Below are 18451 nucleotides of genomic sequence, written 5' to 3'. Positions count from 1 at the left end.
AATCACTATAAATGCCAGAGGAAACATCACAGAAGCACTTCACAGGAGGCTCCCAAGCACTGAGGATGTCACCTAGACAGGGGACGAAACGTCTGCAACACAAATTCCCAACTCGGCGAACAGAACCACAATAACGAGCACCCGAGCTACAAATCGTCTCTCAAACTTTGAACTTCTAGTGTTTGTACTTTTATTTCCTATTTTCAAAGTTTGTGATTCCATATTACTTCACTTTCCTTTGTTTTTACTTGGGCTGGATGACTGAGAATTTAAAACCTGGTTTTGAAGTCTCGTGGTTGTCCTGATCTAACTGCTGTGAATAGTATTGTTCCTCCACAGTTTTGGTCTCAAGACTTTGTTCACAAGTCTTTGCATGAAATGTTTAGAATAATCAGCATTTTGACATGGGCAGAAGTACTTTATGTGAATTCGTCATAAGTTCATCTGCAAAATAGGAGGTCTTTATGAATATCTAACTGGAAATGACTTGGTAACTCTTCATGAATCAATTTACAATGATTGAGTAATTCTGACCCCGTAATCTGTTGGGTATATGCTAAGGGATGTAAGATTGTAAAAATAAAGTATCAGAAAGTGATTGAGAGTTTTCATTTATACAAGTGACAGCCTGTGATTTTCCCTCCATTAAATAGATTGCAAAATCAGTGACTGTCATGCAGAGAAACAGACATTCCTGACTAAAATTGCTTATTAGATTTGTGATGATATCACAGTCTTTGATTCCTCAGTGTGAAAGGTATAACCTCCCAGTGGAAAGTGACCCTTTATCAGTTATTCATTGACCATTGAAAAATTGAGTAAAATAAATGATGAGCCTATAATATAGTAATGTCAAGTCAATAGTCTACAATTTGAGGTTTATACAAAATGAGATAGTATAAAAAGAGCCCATTCAATCCATAAATTCTGTGCCAGTTCTTTGAAATACTGTCTAATTTATTCCATTGCCCATTGTTTCTCCATTGCAAATTTCTCCTATTCAAGTGCAGTTTGCCTTTGAAAGTTTCTACTGATTTTTGCACATTATAAATGTTTGCGTAAGATCCAAACTCTGTAATTTGGTTTGACTGCAACTCATTGCCAGATATCCCTAATCGTATAAAAACTATCTGAACCTCTCAATTAGTTTTAGTCTATAGTGTGCCGTGTAAGTAAATCATCCAAACCCTTAATTAGATTCTTGACTGTTTTTCATTTCGATATTTGTACGTATCTGAATTCTTGATTAGATTTGAGACTATTAGCTAACCTGGAATATTTGTTAGATAGCTAGCATTTCAATCAGACCTTAGTGCAGAGTGGTGAAACTGGAATTTAGCTTCCAAATGTTAGAAATCCCTTAAAGGGGAGATCAAGTGTAGATCCTCTTGTTTCAACACCTCAAATTTCTTTTGCCGAACCCAGAAGAAAGATCAAGGCCCACTGTGCAGGACATCACCAAATTGAAGAGGATAAGATATAGGCAAGCTTAATCAAAGAATTATGTGGCATCAAGTTTGCATTTTAATAACATATTAATTGTATTTTCTGTTCAAACATGACAGCTGAGTGGGACAGAAAATCATCAGCCCCATGGTAAATTTTGAGATCTCAGTTGATCTATTGAAATGGTCCAGAGCATAAGCCATTCAATTGTAATGGTTCTTTTGCTTGAGGGAAAGCAAGTCAGCATCAGACAATCCATCTGTAAGTTGGAGAAGAACAGAACTAGGATTCTGAGAATGTGTTAAAACGTCGATTTCGAAGCTCCTTGGATGCTGCCTGAACTGCTTTGCTCTTCCAGCACCACTAATCCAGAATCTGAGAATGTGTTGTCTAGCCATTCTCTCATTTATGAATAATTTAGGCTGTGGTCAGATTAGGTAAAGAAAACTGAAGAACTAAGATAAAAATGGGAAAGTATTAACTAATGAAATGGTGTACATGAATGTAAATGTTCATTCCAAGTAATGGTTATTCAGACAAATTTAAACTAGAAATATGAATGTTTTAAACTTTTTTGGACAATTAGAACTTAAGAAAATTACAAACCTTATGAATTTTATGGTCCCTGTTACTTTACATCAGAGGTGACTTGTTGCACGCTGATATAGTAGGATTTCTATACCTAAGTTCCTGTCTGGGACAAGTTATTTGCTGTTGCTGAAATACACATGGGAAATCCACTCTCACTGTTGTTGAGACTTTTTGATGCACAATGACAGCTCTTGTACAACAAAAACAGTAAGTAGGTAGAATCCATGTGATTCATTGGCACATACCAAATCACTTGTCCTGATCATGTTCAAAAACTAGAGTGGAATCACCTTCCCTCCCTGTTGCTATGGAAGAAGGCGATCCCATGATGCACGTTCATTGGATAATTGAGATAGATCCCTTTTGAATATTTTGTCAATCAATGGCTGAGAAAATAGCACATAAGGTCTGCCTGTCAAAGGATATAATTGCATGTTGCATGTTGATGCACGTCACATTGGGTTTCGCTGCTTGAAGCTATTTTGGTGAGATTTCAAAACAGTGTCACCAAAATGTGACGTTTTTGTCTTATGTTACATCCATGACAAAAGATCCAAAAATATATTAAATTGCCACTAAACGTGTCTACGGTTTATTTGAGGTCATTAAATGATGAAATGGAGATACCAAAAATAGTAATATATCAATTCTTAAAAATAGTAATATATCAATTCTGTGGACAAGCATGCAGAGTGGAACATTTGGACTCATCCAGTGTTCAAACCTTCATTACTGAAATGTTTTAATTGTCATTTCTTGTCTTTTTTTTTCAAATTTTCTCCCCTTCTCACCTGAAGCTGCTGACTGTTGCTTGGGTATCTCACCCAAATCACTGGTCTTCATTTGTGAACTTGGACTGTGGGTGTCAGCACGGTCACAGAGTGACTAGAAACACGAATCCAACTTCTTATTTTTCTTTGTTTTCACTATCTTAAGGATACTAAGTACACTTATTGGCAGCGTAGCTGAGTTCAGTTACCTCAGCACAGAGCAATAATATCTTCTTGTTCTGTGACACTCCATATCGAAAATGTGGTGCATCTAACAGTGGAACCATTGGAGGGCCTTTCTCTTGGTTTTTTTTTTGCATTTCTCCTCCCTTGTCTGCCTTCTATATCCTCAAGGCAGTGAGGATCACCAGTGATCAAGGCCTGTGTTGGGCAAAGAAGCGTCTTTTAAAAGGGGGGGTTCTTTAATACTCAGATAACTGAGAAGCTAACAATATCAATTAGAGATCCGTGTGAATCTCCCCAGCATCTCATCTGAATGACAATGTAAGGACTTCTTACATCCAGGTAAGAATAACAGTTTACACGCAGCAATTGAGATCGACCTCAAATGGAACACAAATTCAAGTGGAACTTGGAATGTGCTATAAAGTTTCAATTCTGAATGAAAATTTATTCAGGTTTATTTTCTATCTGTAAAATTCTCTAAGTGATGATTATTTTGAGCTTCAGATGTCAGCTTTATGTGAATTCAGCTACACATTGCCTAAAACTGTGCAGAGAAAACCCAAAACATTTCTGAATTTCCATATCATTCTCAAGCCTAAGGAAAGGAAAACAGATGAGAACTGCAAGCACCTTAACTTTACACTGAATTCAGTTAAATCTTAATTAATACAAATTCATAATGCACAATCCACGAGTTGTGGATTTGTACTAATTAAGATTTAAATTCACAATTACACTACCTGTAATTAAGTACTAACTGGGTATTCTTACTTAGACATATGCTGATAATGATTGTGAAAAATATCAGATTGTGCCTCGGAATAACATTTTCCCAAATTTCCCCTCAAGCTTTAGGTGGCAACTTCAGAATTTCAGTCATTGTGTGGTAACGACCTTATTTTCATATTTGTATCTTGTTAAAACCCAAGATTCACACATTGTATGTCAGTTCTGATTCTCCTCACTTCTTCCAAGAAACTAGACACGCAAATTCCTGACAAGTAAATCAGAGGAGGTCCCTGGCAGCTGCAACTCGATTAATGCTTGCTACCTCAGATGACCTTCATGGTCTATGGACCATGATTGTTCAACCACACAAGTTGGCATCAGCCAATCACTAGCATCACAACAACATCATGGTTTTTCTCAACAAACTTAAACATGATATCGGCCCTTCAATGCTTTTCTTGGAGCTCAGGGGCAATTGTGACATTCATGCTTCTGCTTCATTGCTTTACATGCAAACAAAGATATCCATCACATAAACCTACACAATCATACTTTTGTGCTGAGGAACTTGACCCATCACCAATGGATAGACCTCTCGCTGTTCACCATGTGAGATTCTTGTCGCGTTATTCAAAACACGAATGCAGAATCAGTTTTCTCAATATCAAGAGCTCTAATACCTTCTGATATTGCCATATTTTCCCAACTGACTCACCATTGCCCACACGATCAAGGGACTAGGACATTTCTGCCCACAAGTTTAGAAAAAATTGGTAACTCTATAGCATCCCAAAAGTAATGTTAGGGTGCAATGATTGTGGGGATCCTTGCTAAAATTGAATTGGAAGTTATCACAAAGAGGCAAGTATTCCTTAACTAGACAGGCAGGAGGCTGGAAGAACTCAGCAAGCCAGGCAGCATCAGGAGGTGGAGAAGTCGACCTTTCGGGTATAACCCTTCTTCAGGACTGGAGGTGAGCGTAGGGGAAGCTGCAGATAAAGGGGTATTGGGGGCAGGGTGGTGAAGTGGGGATAGGTGAAGAGTATGACCTGGCTGGTCAATGGGAGGAATGAATCCGGTTGGTGACAGGGAGCAGTGGAAGGGAGGAGGAGAGGCTGGGAAGGGAGTCGGGTAATGGGGAGGGAGATTATTTGAAATTGAAGAACTCAGTGTTGAGTCCTCCGGGCTGTAGGGTGCCCAGGTAGAAGATAAGGTGTTGTTCCTCCAATAGGAGCTGTGGTTTGTTATGATAATGGAGGAGGCCAAGGACGTCATGTCAGAAAGGGAGTGGGAAGGGCAAATGAAATGGGTGGTGACTGGGAGGTCCAGTCAGCCCCTGCAGGCCCAGCTGTAATGCTCAGTGAACCATTCCTTAAATTTACATTCAGTCTCCTGATGTAGAGAAGACCACATCGAGAGCACCTGATGCAGTAAACCAGGTTGAAAGTGAGGCAGGTGAACCTCTGTCTCACCTGGAAGGACTGTTTGGGGCCCTGGATGGAGGTTACGGGGGTGATGTACCTTTTCTGGTTGCGGGAATGTACCTGGGGGTTCGGTGGTGGGGGTAGCGTAAACCAAGGACTTTCAGAAAGTCGGCTTCTCCACCTCCTGATGCTGCCTGGCTTGCTGTGTTCTTCCTTGTGGAAGGCAGAGAGGGGTGGGAGGTGAAGATGATCTTGGTGGTAGGGTCCATTTGAAGTTGGCAGAAGTGTTTGACGGTGATGCATTAGCTGCAGAGACTGGTGGGGTGATAGGTGAGGACAAGGGGGACTTTGTCTTTATTGCATTGGGAGGGAGGGAGGTTTAGAGCGGTGGAATGGGGAATGTAGGTGGTGTGGCAGAGGCCTGTCTGGATGAGGGAAGGAGGAAAAGCACATTGTTCAAAATAGGTGGACATCTGGGATGCTTGCAAGTGGAATGTCTCCTCATCCGAGTAGATGTGGCAGAGGCGGAGGAGTTGGGAGAATGGGATGGAGTTCTTACAGGATACTGGGTGGGAGGAGGTGTAGTCCAGATAGTTATAGGAGTCTGGAGGTTTGAGGTAGACATGACCATCCTTGACCCCCTCCATTGCCATAACAAACCACAGCACCTATTAGAGGATCAACTCCTTATCTTTTGCCTGGACACCCTACAGCTCGGTAGACTTAACATTGAGTTCTTCAATTTCAAATAACCTCCCACCCCAACCCTCGACTCCCTTCCCAGCCCTTCCCCCTCTCTTCCATTGCTCCCTGCCACCAACCGGATTAATTCTTCCCCTTGACCAACAGGTCGTACCCTCTATCTGTCTTCACCTATCCCCACTTCACACTCTGCCCTCTCCTTCCCTTTTTCTGCAGCTCCCCCCACACCCACCCCTAGTCTTGAAGAAGGGTTACACCCGAAATGTCGACTTCTCCACCTCCTGATGCTGCTTGGCTTGTTGTGTTCTTCCAGCCTCCTGCTAGTCTACTTTGGATTCCAGCATTAGCAGTTTTTTGGTCTCTCACCAAGCATTCCTTAACTGTCGGCCTTTATCTTGATGAACCTCACATTTATTCTCTCCTTAATAAAATCGTGACTTCTGTAATTCTGGAAAAATATTGTATTTTTTTTTCAATATTGAATTGTTTGTCTTCAAGGAATGGAGGATACAAAAGCTTGGAACGGTTTTAATACAATTGCTTAAAATCTGCAATCTACAAACAGATCATTCGGCCCAATGTTGAGCATTTATGCTCCTCACAATCCTCTTCCACTTATTTTCATTTCATATTCAGCCTCATGACTTATATAATTTCCCCTTAAATGTTGTTTTTCTCAACCACTGTAGTAGCAAGTTTAATATTATCCCACTCTCTGGATCAACAAGTTTCTTCCAAATTCTCAATTGGATTTATTGGTGACGACTTATGGCTTCTAGTTGCAAACTCCTCTATTAAGTAGAAACATTTTCTACATTTGGTCTATCAAGCCCTGTCATATTTTTAACAACGTCTGTAAAAGAGGCTCAGTCTATCTATTATTTCCTTATTACTATATTGTCCCAGTTTTGCTATCATCCTTGTGTATTTTTATTTGAATAGTATTTACTTTATGTGATGTTCAGTGATTAAGCCCATTCCTCAATAAATAGTTAATCATTTGTGAACTTCCCTTAGTCTACTGAATGCACTGCATTAAGAATTAACCTACTTATTTTTCTTAATTAACATAAGATTCTTACTTTATTTGTACTTCTACACCATTGTAGATTTTCTGCTTGTAGGTGGCTGCCTGACAACATATAAAATGCTCACAACTGGCTCTCTGCATGCCACTGAATGTGAAGCTTGGTAAAACATAAATATTTAGAACAATCAGATTTTTGTCTTGCTGGCAGAATGTTTCCCTCACTGTCTGAAATGTAACTAGCTGAATTTCTCTACCTGGTAGAAATTGTACACTAAGGATTTGTGAAATAGCTAGCGCCCAAATTGGGATTCCTTTTGATTGGCAGATAGTGGGGTCGTCCCATTATAAAATTTATGTAAAAATCAAATATAGGTTGAAGTGTGCATTTCCATTTAAACTATTCACGTATCATTCTAAGACCCAATGGGTAAAAGCGCTATGTTAGTATAGACTAAATGCACCAGGACATGGCATATTCACCACCAAGGTTCATGCACAAATTGAGCAAGGAGAAGAAGGTATCCGAGTGCCTCTGAGTTTTTCATGCAATGAGAGTTGAACCTTGTCATAATTATTTAAACTTCTATTAATTTTAACATTTGTAAAATCATTTGGATTAATACACAGTTGAATTTTAATATTATTCATTTCATAGGAATTGATCATCTTCGTTTGTTTTTGATACTAATTTAAAAGCCCTGTACGTGGAGGTAATACCAAAGCTTTGTGGGCCCATATCATCTCTTTATTATTTTCACCTGTGAGTCGTGAAATAAACAATATACCAGTCACATGTGGTACAAAATCCCACTTTTGTTATTTTGACAGTGTGTCATCATTGTATTGCCACCACCATATGATTCCTGAATATAAATTAATAGAGGATTAGTGAAAGAGAATATTCTAACATTGCCTTAGAGCTTGCTGATGGCTATGCTGATATAACTAAACTGGGCGCCCCGAGATAGAAAAATCAGCCAGATTTTTTTTTAATCAATATCTATTAAAAGTAGAGTTCGCATTAGGTTTTGACAGAATCTTGCTCAAGGCTACCCTCTCCTCCTATGAATTGTCCACTCCCACACATGATCACTCAAGGAAAATGGTGGTGAAATGGCACCAGTCATAAAATTATGCTCAAGCATGAGTCAACATCATCAGGAGAAGTGCAGGGGAGAACAAAAATAATAACAAACGACAAAGCTAAATAAGTGAATGCCAGTAGAGAAATAGCCAACGTTGTCTGTTTGCGGTTCTTGCCAGCTCTCACCAGCTTGTGTTGCCTAGCATCAATAGGCAGTGCATGTTAGAAGACGTAGATCAATGACACACGGTTACTATTATGCACTGAATCTGGGCACCATTGATAGCTCAATGAAGTTTTTAAATCATTGGCTACCAATTGTGTTTAGTTGTGGCATTGTTTTAGCACAGCAATTTATTTCTAGTATGCATAATGTGGATCCTATGATGTAGATGCTCCCTAAGGTAGTGCTGTCATTGGAGCTGTGACTGGCTTTGACCCCCAACTCACAGAAGACATTGTGTGCATTAATTTTCCTATGCAGACTTTTGAAAAAATGTTTTTTGAGGGGGTCAGCCCAGTCAGAGCAAGGAGTGTAGCTACTCTGCATTTGTGAGCATGGCGGTAGCATTATGTAGCTTATGTTTTTTTTCTTTAAATCCCTTTTACCTTTCTCAACAGGAAGCCACCATCGCCGGAGTTGGGGTCAGATCAGGAGTCCTCTGAAATGTAAATCACCCAACGCAGCTGGCGCTGGGATTTATTAAAGATATTTATTGTGAGCCGGATTGTTCATTAGTATTTAAGTGATATTCAGAGGACATTAAGTATTTTAATTTTACAATTTCCCCCTCCATATTTATATCTTTCATATACTCCCTATTCTGTATGTCTTCATATCCCATTATTCCTGCTGACGAGTAGCAGAAATGGATTGAGGTCTTGGCCCTGATCCAAAGGTTTCATTGTGCAAGTATATAACCAACTGCTGGAACCATTACAAAGCATGGCAAAATGCTGTTCTCCCTGGGGTTGAAGGTGGGGAAGAACCCAGTCATCCTAACTCAATGCAGAAACTCAATAGGAAGGTGAAAAGTCTGCATCTTAATCTGCGTGCATTTGCTATGTTTCTTAATAATTGGTGATCTGGAACCTTCCTTAGCCTGAGGGGATTTTACTGAACAAACCAGCAAAGTTCATTGCCACATTTATGAGTTAGCTTTTCACCAAGGCAGAGTCAGAATTAAGCTTTCTTTGATTGTTATTCAGTAGTCCCTTTTGGAAAGTCCGTGGCTTGGGATACGCTACAAGGATTGATTCAGTTGAAATGTTGTTCCGTGGTCAAAGTTTCTGCTGACTTTCATTGCATATTACCCACTTTGTTGAAATACCAGAGACTCACAAGCACCGTTAGAATGTTACCCTAGATAGTGCTTTCAGCAGAGGTAAGTGTAAAGAAAAATGAGATAAAAGTACGTAAATGGCGCCAAACGCAACCTTCTCTGTCTAATTACTGTGTATTACAGTAACTATACACAGAAGGTTCTGCCTATATGGCTTCATCAGATTCATTTTTCTACTTGTAGTCACAATTAATGAATATAATTATGGATATTGCAAGCTCTGTGCGAACCACAATTCACATTATCTTTATTATTTTACTGAATTGTCTCAGGCCTCAGCTATCCATATACTGAACTGCTGAATAGCATCTTCAGAAGGTGTGATATCAAACAAATTTGGCCTGTTATCAATTGTTTGTGACTGCAGAATATAACAATGACAGTCAATACAGAGATCATTCAAGTGATCCAGTGATAAAATAGGAATCTTAGTCATATGACGAGTATTCTCTGTCATGAGTTGCTTTCTTAGATCGTGGCATGGTATATTTTAGTAGTCAAATGTAGTTGATGTGTTAACCCTGCTTTCTTTTTCTAAGCAATTTAAAAGATGAATTTTTGGCTATTTGTGGAAGATTGATTGTATTTTGGTTTTGTTATATTGCATTGTTGTGTGTGATTGTGTGGAAAATGCACAGTATGAGTAATTGCTTAAGAGAATGTCAAGTAACATCAGAGCTATAACCATGTTTTCTGATGTCATGTTTGGTTCATTTACTTAAGGACCTTTCAAGAGATTGTAACCCACCAAACCAACCTTCAAAACAACCTTTATCCTGTCCTATCCACCTATAACCATTTCAGTCCAACTTCTGTCAATTTTTCTCTCAAGAAATACATTCAGTGTGTTTTTGTACAAAGTTCAAGTTGCCAAATTAGATTTTCTAGCTATGTAATGATTTTATACTCCCTCCTTTTGCATATCCACCCATCACTCCCTATCATGTGCCTACTTTATACAATGTGTTCTTATGTACAAGACTTTATAAACCACATTTTCACTCAATTTTCTTTTATACATGTAATTTTCTGCTCTTTCCTGAAGGCACTGACTTTTGCTGGCTCATCTGATTAGCATTGGGGTGAAGTGACTGTCCTTTCTATGTGAGAATAGAGAGTGAGTGTTGACTACAGATACATCACAGATAATCCTGATCCTTCCTTAACCGAATGTTCACACCTTGTGACATATTTTCCAGTAGAAGGATAGTAACCTAGAATTTTGATAACTATTCAAGTTCTTCTCACCACCATCTCTTCTCATCAGCCAAGTGACACTGAAGCCAACTGTGCGTGCTTCTATGATGCTCTTGTTTAATTGGCTAACTATACGGATGGTGTTAGAACAGTGAGTATGTCTTGTGATCTGTATATGCCAATGTTCATCTGGGAATTTATCCTTACAAATATTAGGGATATATTTGAGAGCAAGTTGAATCTCAGCCAGAACTCCCATTTGTATTACTTACACCCAATGACTTCAAATAGAAATTGCATGTGAGGTATTGAGGATGGACAGATTGGATTCAACTGTGATTAAACTATCTAGTCAACGCATCATCTGGGTTTACCTTAGAAGAATAGTTATATTATGACACACTTCTAGAACAAGTGGGAATTGACCCTGGGAGTCACTGGGCTAGATATCAGAAATTAACTAGTCTGTGGTACTATTGGCCAGCAATCAGTCAATGCTTTCACAAGAAGAGAGAAATTGGAAAGGGGAAAAATGAAGGCCATTATCTTGAATTGCAATTGCTGTTTCCTGGTGTATATTTGACTATGGTATTTACATCAAGAATTAATATTTAAGTTCTGTCATATCAGAGGACAATAGTTGTTTGTTCTGTCAGGCATGGAATTGTCAGCAGAAATGTTAGTTTAGCACGTTGACTGCATTTCTTTAGTCTCTCATGTCAGAGATTAAAGAAATGCAGAGATTAGAAAATTTAATGAACCAAACAATCAGCAATCCTTGAACTGAATGATTTCTTAAGTAGCGTTGTGGTGCTGCAATGGGTAAGGCATTTGTTTAAACCCTCTCTGGTTACGGGCTGTGACACATGGAAGAACAAAAAGGATGTTACAGCAATCTGTAACTTGATCCCAGGGCTTTTGTGATCTGAATTAACAAAATAACCCCTGAGACTAGGTTACAGACTCACTGCTTAGTAACATTTTATGTAACATATACTGTCTTTGGCTCCCCCATTGATGCATCTAATTCTCACTATGCTGTACAGATCAGGAGGTTATGGGATTTCATCCCTGGTAAACACAGAATTGGTGTGGCAGTAAGGCTACGACAATTAGTCTACACAATTAGTGTATTCTTAACCTAAAAAGTATTAGCTGCTCACTCTTCATTAACTTCAACTACAATCTATGCATTGAATGTAAATAGGATCAGTCAGTGATGATTTCCCTTCACAGTTAACACTGACCATCCCACCTGTAGAATGACCATTTGGATGCAATACAAAGAGCTATCAGTGTTTCTGGAACATTATCTCAATGTTGGATCGGAGAGGGAAGCAAAAAAAAACTTTCAAATATAAATTTTCGTTGTAATAGTTTCAGTCTTGGATTTTTGCAAGCTTATTAAAAAGTATTGCAATATATATTAAGCCATTCCATACACGGTATATATTATAATCCAGTAACCAATAATTGTGGCAATCTCTTCAGTGTTTCCTAACCAGTAGATGTGTATCCAAACATTATTAATAGCATCCTCTTACTGGCTGACCTGTGGATAAGATGTGAACTAACATAGTCTTGGCACTTGTTCGGGAAGGGGGGGGGGTGCGATGGGCAAAGGTTAACTTAAAATTTATAATTTGATGGCAAATTAAATAAAGTTTAGTTTGACTTTTGAAATGAACTAATTCCTCCAGCACTTCTAATTTCCATTTAATAACTATGACTAAGTTTCTGCTGTTTCTTATTCCTCTGCACTCATTGTGTGGGTTGTCATGATGAATTTATCTTGCAATGAGGCAATTTTTACTAAAGTTTTGATCAATCTTTGTTTCCAATAGGAAATATTTTTTCTTGTCAACTTGTGTCTTCTCCCAATTAAGAATATGATAGTGGGTGGATGGATAAATAGATAAGCACTGTCTGCTCAGTCTGGAGGAATGCAAAACAGCAGAGAAGACTGAAGAGTAGAGAGGAATGGGATAAAACCATTAAGGCCACTTTTCTGTGGCTTAGTTTGCATCCAAGCTGAAACTTCATGTTTTATCCATAGTCAGACACTATGTCAGAAACCCTGTAAATCAGGCATCTACTTGGAAATTTGGAGGGAGGATTGCATGTTCTCAGGAAATATGCAGGGGAATAAAAGAGGGAAACAGGAAATAGGATACTGGACAAGCATTTCTGTTTTATTTATTCATGATCATGAAAAATCTGCCTCTTTGAGAAGCTTTAATTAGATCCCCAACTGGAAATTGAAATGTCCATATTTATTGGTTGTTTATAACATTCCTGTTTTGTTTTATCTGTAGAAATCAATTTTGTAAGCTTTTGTAATTTAATAACTAGATTAGATTAGATCACTATTCAACTATGATACCATTTGGAAATCTTACTTCACAGTGTCTTATGAGTATTATAAAAATGACTTTGCTCTCCACTGCAGCAGCACTAAAACATGTTCATTGTGTTGCGTCTATGTTAGGCACTGAAAGTTGCATTAAAACAATTTCTTTCTTAAGCATTAAGTCTTAAAAGATCAGAGAAATTAATTTCATATACTTTGAATTGCATTGTCACACCATTTCCTATAATCTACACTGTGATGACATTAAGCAGCATCTAATAAGAACTTGTGTTGTTGGAGTATCATTTGCATTAGTGAATAATTTTAGTTACTTTACAGCTTGTAATTGGTCACAGATGTGATATGAACACAGTCTGGTGCAATGGTTTCCTATCCAAAATAATATAAATACATTGAGGGAAGTTGTTTCCTGACCAAGTTACTTAATGTAGCATGGCTGACATGATTGCTGGGGCCTGTGCTTTGTGTCTCCTGTGTCCTGTTTCCCTATTTACTGCATTGTCTGTATTGGTCCTTCAGGTTTTTATAACTGTGCTTTCTGTTTTCTCAGTCTGATTCACCTCTGTACTTGAAGTATGTGTAAAAGCTTTTTTTGTTTTTTTTTTACACTGACCCTTTTCTCGTCTTTCTTGACTTGCTGGATCAGGAGCCTTATGGGGTAATATTTCTGCTCTTTCTCTTTATAATAGTCAGCAAATTTGCATTGTGTTCTATTCTTCTCTGTATATCTCTTCATATTTCTCTCATTCTCAATTTTATATCTATTTATATATGTATATCTGTGCTTTTTGGTAAGTGATTATGTTGCAGTTCTGCTTGGTGCAGGGTATGCCATTGTAACAGATAGTGCTGAGGCTGACTTCATAAATAATGTAACTACAGTAAAGTGACCACATATCCAGTTTTGAACTGAGTAGCCTACAATATATTTTATGCACAAATAGACCAGTTTATTTTACTTTCAATGATGAGCTGACCTATTTTGCATTGGCTCAACAATAAAACCTTTTTCCATAAATGTATGAATATATTTTTTAAAAGCATCTCACACTATTGGACCTCCTTGCAGAATCTGGCTCCAGCTACATCTTCATTTGGATATAAGGTGCAGTTTTAATACAATACAAATGTGAATTCAGACATTAGGGCTGAATAATGTCACTTGGTCTGTTAATTTAGGTTGGTGAGATTCAATACCTCAGCACTGAAATTGAATTTGAGAAATTATGTTCATGAAATACAATACCTTTCTGATGATTAGATATATCCAGGTCTTCAAAAATGTCAATTTGCTGCAAGTAGTTCAGCAGTACACAGCTATGGGTTACACATTATTGTGTATATATAGAAATACATAAAATTTATGCTAAAAAGAACCTCACAATTTGGTAGAAACCCTATGTTTAGCAAATTAGACCTAAGAAGAATGAATGAAGGAAGGTTTAATGGTTTAATGGTTAATATTGGTCAGGCTGTATCTGTACTTGATTTACATAAAAATCTGAATGACTCAAGTCCAGAAAAATTTCCCACAAGAAATAGGTATCAAATGTATTACAGAAGAATCACCACAGCATTTTGTGCAGGAGGAGATTGTTCGGCCCATTGTGTCTGCACTGCTATCCAATGAGTGTTACAACTTAGTGCCGTTCTTCTGCCTTTTCCCTGTACCCCCACATGTTGTTTGTATAAAATTACTATTAAATTCACACTGGTGTCCCTTCTCAATTTAGAGGGTGTGAGACTAAGAAAGATGGCGGTAAAGTAGCAATGTCACTGGATTTGTATCTAGAGGCCTAGGTTAATACCATAGCTGAAAGAATTTCAATTCAGTTTTAAGTATTAAATTCATCATTAAATTTAAATAAAATCTGAGATTGAAGGCTAGTCTCAGTAATGGTAATCATGAGTCTATAAATTGTTGTAAAAACCAATGTAGTTCACAAAAGATCTTTTGGGATGGAAATCTGTTGTCTTTACTTGATCTGCCCTACATTTGACTCCAGACCTACAGCAAATTGGCTAACACTTTACTGTCCTTTGAAACAGCCTTAACAATACACTCAATACAAGGACATTTAGGGTAGAACCCAAGCCTGTGGGTGGAGCCCACTGATGCCCACTATCAGACAAAGGAAAACGTTCATTAACGCAAAGCATTATGGCATTTTGCATTCATTTTTATCTTATAATGAAACATTAGAATTCAAACAATGAGTCATTTCTTGAACCTGAAAAATGTGGTGGCCTGAACTGGATGTAAGTTGACAAGTTCACTTAAAAAGACCAGTGGATATTTGGTTCTAGAAATTAAAAATGTCTCACTTGTGGAAAATAGGGGGCTTATTTTCAGCTTGGGGATGAGACATACTAATGAATATAAAACTAATTAGGTTTTAAATTGTTGTTTCATTTCCTAGTATTGACATGCCTCATTTAGATCAGCAAGATGCAAAAGAAAGGGCTTAGTCTTCCAATTTTTCTGTTTCAGAGTTTGTATTTAAACATTGTTTCACTTTCTCTTTGTGGTTTAATTAACATTACTGACAAAGAAACTCTTGGAGGACATGAATCTTCTACCCTTTTAGATTCAAGATACCCAATTGAACAACTGGACTTATAATTCACAGTAATTAATGTGTGTACCAATGACTAATCCATTTCCTAAATGTTTACTATTGGCTTTATGGTGTGAAATATAATTGGAATGTCAAGGCTTTTACCTCCACGTACAAACATTCCAACATAATTTTCAGTATTACGTATTGTGTGACAAATAATGATTTACAGTAGTATGGAAAATAACTGCAAAACACATTCAGTACCCTTAACTGGGATAAGATAACAACAAAAATTATTCATACTTAGATAGCAGTTCAATGTGCTTCACAGGAGCTTTATGAAACAAACTATTGCTGTTGTTGAATGAGATGTTTCCATCCTGGTTTAGTTATTGCATTTTTTCACATTTTAGGATATTTGATGATCGTGGTCAGGTTTTGTTCTGTGAGTAGTTTGAGAAATGTGTTTAGCAGTGCTTTAACTAATTGAAAGATTGCAGCATGTCGCCAACTGACACGCAATGGCTTACTTTTGATGGAGACTATCATTGTCTTTCAATAAACTTAAACATCTAAAGCTGCCTGCTTTTCTTAGATCAGTTCATTTTTGCACTGAAACACAATTAAAATAATAGAAAGAGAATGATAAAATACTGTAAATTACAATTGACCCTGAAAATAGTGAGAAAAGGTTGCACAATTGATATGTTTGCCGAGGTCGTCATTCGAGGTGACTATATTTACTCTAATAAATATGAGATCCTGTTTGGTAATGTTCCTGAAATAAGGTGAGTTTTTAAATGTTTAAGAAAGGAACAGTTGTACATAAACAACCATATTTACCCAAAGTTCCAATCTAGTATTGTCTTATTTTATGATTTTTTTTATTTTATTGCTAGTGGGAGCAAAGGGAAAGATCTGAACACCATCAAATCTCTGAGAGTACTTCGAGTGCTACGACCCCTTAAAACTATCAAACGGCTGCCTAAGCTCAAGGTAATGCAAATTCAATTGGACTGTCTTCAGTACACAATTTCTTTCCTCCATTATTTGGACACAAACACAGCATTACAGGATTGTTAGGAATGTGAAATAACTACTGTATGGCCATGTAAAATTTTATAATAAACATGTTGAGAAAACTTGTACTTCTAGTGAGATCTCAAAAGTAAAAAAGACAAAGGCTGATAGGAAATCTTGCTAAACTTGTACAAAATATGGTTACACATAATGATGTTTAATTCTTGTCAGTTTTGACAAATGTTGTGACTTTTTCTCATTTGATTACTATTTCCATCTAGGCTGTTTTCGATTGTGTGGTAAACTCCTTGAAGAATGTGCTCAACATCCTGATCGTTTACATGCTCTTCATGTTTATTTTTGCTGTGGTTGCTGTGCAGCTCTTTAAGGGCAGATTTTTCTACTGCACTGATGAATCCAAAGAGTTTGAGCGGGATTGCAGGTACATGGCTGTTAGTGTAGTGCATTAGAACACCAGTATATCATGCTGTAAAATAGTGGGTGCAGTGTCTTATACCCTGAATAACAACACTTTGAAGTTAAAAATCACACAACACCAGGTTATCGTCCAACAGGTTTAATTAGAAGCACACTAGCTTTCGGAGCGCTAGCTTTCAGGTGATGGTCACCTGATGAAGGAGCAGCGCTCCGAAAGCTAGTGTGCTTTCAATTAAACCTGTTGGACTATAACCTGGTGTTGTGTGATTTTTAACTTTGTACACCCCAGTCAAACACCGGCATCTCCAAATCATGAACACATTGAAGGATCAACAGCTATTAAACATGTGAAGAGGATTTATTTTTCAAGGGCTACAAGTGATGGGCAATAAATGCTGGCCTAACTAGCAATACCTGTACCCTGTGAATAAATAAAAACATCCTCTGAGCTGCTGTTTTATACCTTTCAGGAAGTTGGAGAAACCTCCAGATCAGTCACTTGCCATTCCACATCTTGAGTAGAGGCTGATGTGTATTGGAGGGTGATAAGAGATGTAATAGAGTCCACCATGTAGCAAGAATTAAAATTTCCAGTAATTTAATTGTTTAAGCAATTACATTTTTAATGGTTTGCCAGGGGAAGAATTACTTTTGCTCCCTGGACTTGGATAATATTGAAAGATGGATTAAAACTTTGTTGTGTCCAAATTGGTTGCCATATCTCCCTGCATTACAGTTATCATTTCAGAAATACTTTGTTGGCTTTGAATTGTTTTGGAACATCTTGATGTTTTGAAATGTATATAAATTAAGATTTGTTCTTACTTTACGTGTTCTTCATAATCCTTTTGCTTTGTGAAAGATTACTGGTTGTTAAATATCTATTCATCGCCGTTAATCCATGACGGACTCTGCTCTTTGTTAGTTTAGTTGGCTGGACTTTGTGGGAAGGTACTAAATTGGGGGAAGGCAAATTATGTCAGTATTAGGCAGGAGCTAGGGAGTGTTAATTGGGAGGAGTCGTTATCAGGCAAGTCCACATTTGACATATGGGAATTGTTTAAAGACCTGTTGATGAGAGTTCAAGACCGGCATGTTCAAGTGAGGAGGAAGGTCAAGGATGGCAAGGGAAAGGACTCTTGGATAACCAGGGAGGTTTTAAATTTAGTCAAAAGAAAAAAGAAGCGTTTAGATAGTTCTCCTATAATGCGCATTTTGTAAACGTGATTTGGCAGTAACGCAATTCGTGAATTGCAGACCAATCGCTGTTATGCAATTCCATCACCTGTATTACCAGCTGGCTGTTGTGTCGCGCGCGTGTGTATGTGTGTATATTTCTTTGCTTCTATCTGCAACTAAGGTAGGGAAAACGAACGTTGGAATATTTTGCTGGAATGCCTTCTGGGATCATGCATTGAGTTGGGGGGTGGGGGCTGAGGAGCAGGAAGAGAGAAGGAGATAGGGGGTGTAAAAAGGTGCATCGAGTAATGGAGCATAAGCAAGGCCTTTTGTTAAGCAAAGGCTCAGTTGCTGGCTATCTGCAGCTTCAGCACTTTACA

General features: G+C 37.8%; 1 protein-coding gene across 1 annotated transcript in view; it reads left to right on the top strand.

Annotated features, from left to right (window-relative positions):
* Positions 1–18451, top strand: part of LOC122552384 (voltage-dependent P/Q-type calcium channel subunit alpha-1A-like) — a 603273-nt gene that overhangs the window by 440520 nt on the left and 144302 nt on the right. The window contains exons 25-30 of the mRNA XM_043695134.1: positions 5111–5177; positions 6973–7039; positions 8584–8631; positions 13520–13531; positions 16334–16430; positions 16736–16896. Of these exons, the coding sequence (XP_043551069.1) occupies positions 5111–5177; positions 6973–7039; positions 8584–8631; positions 13520–13531; positions 16334–16430; positions 16736–16896 (452 nt within the window). The remainder of the gene's footprint in view (positions 1–5110; positions 5178–6972; positions 7040–8583; positions 8632–13519; positions 13532–16333; positions 16431–16735; positions 16897–18451) is intronic.

Source organism: Chiloscyllium plagiosum, chromosome 8 (assembly GCF_004010195.1).
Source record: "Chiloscyllium plagiosum isolate BGI_BamShark_2017 chromosome 8, ASM401019v2, whole genome shotgun sequence".
In the NCBI taxonomy this organism is placed as follows: Eukaryota; Metazoa; Chordata; class Chondrichthyes; order Orectolobiformes; family Hemiscylliidae; genus Chiloscyllium; species Chiloscyllium plagiosum.
Note: the sequence above shows the minus strand (reverse complement) of the source record. Positions and strands in the feature narration are given on the sequence as shown.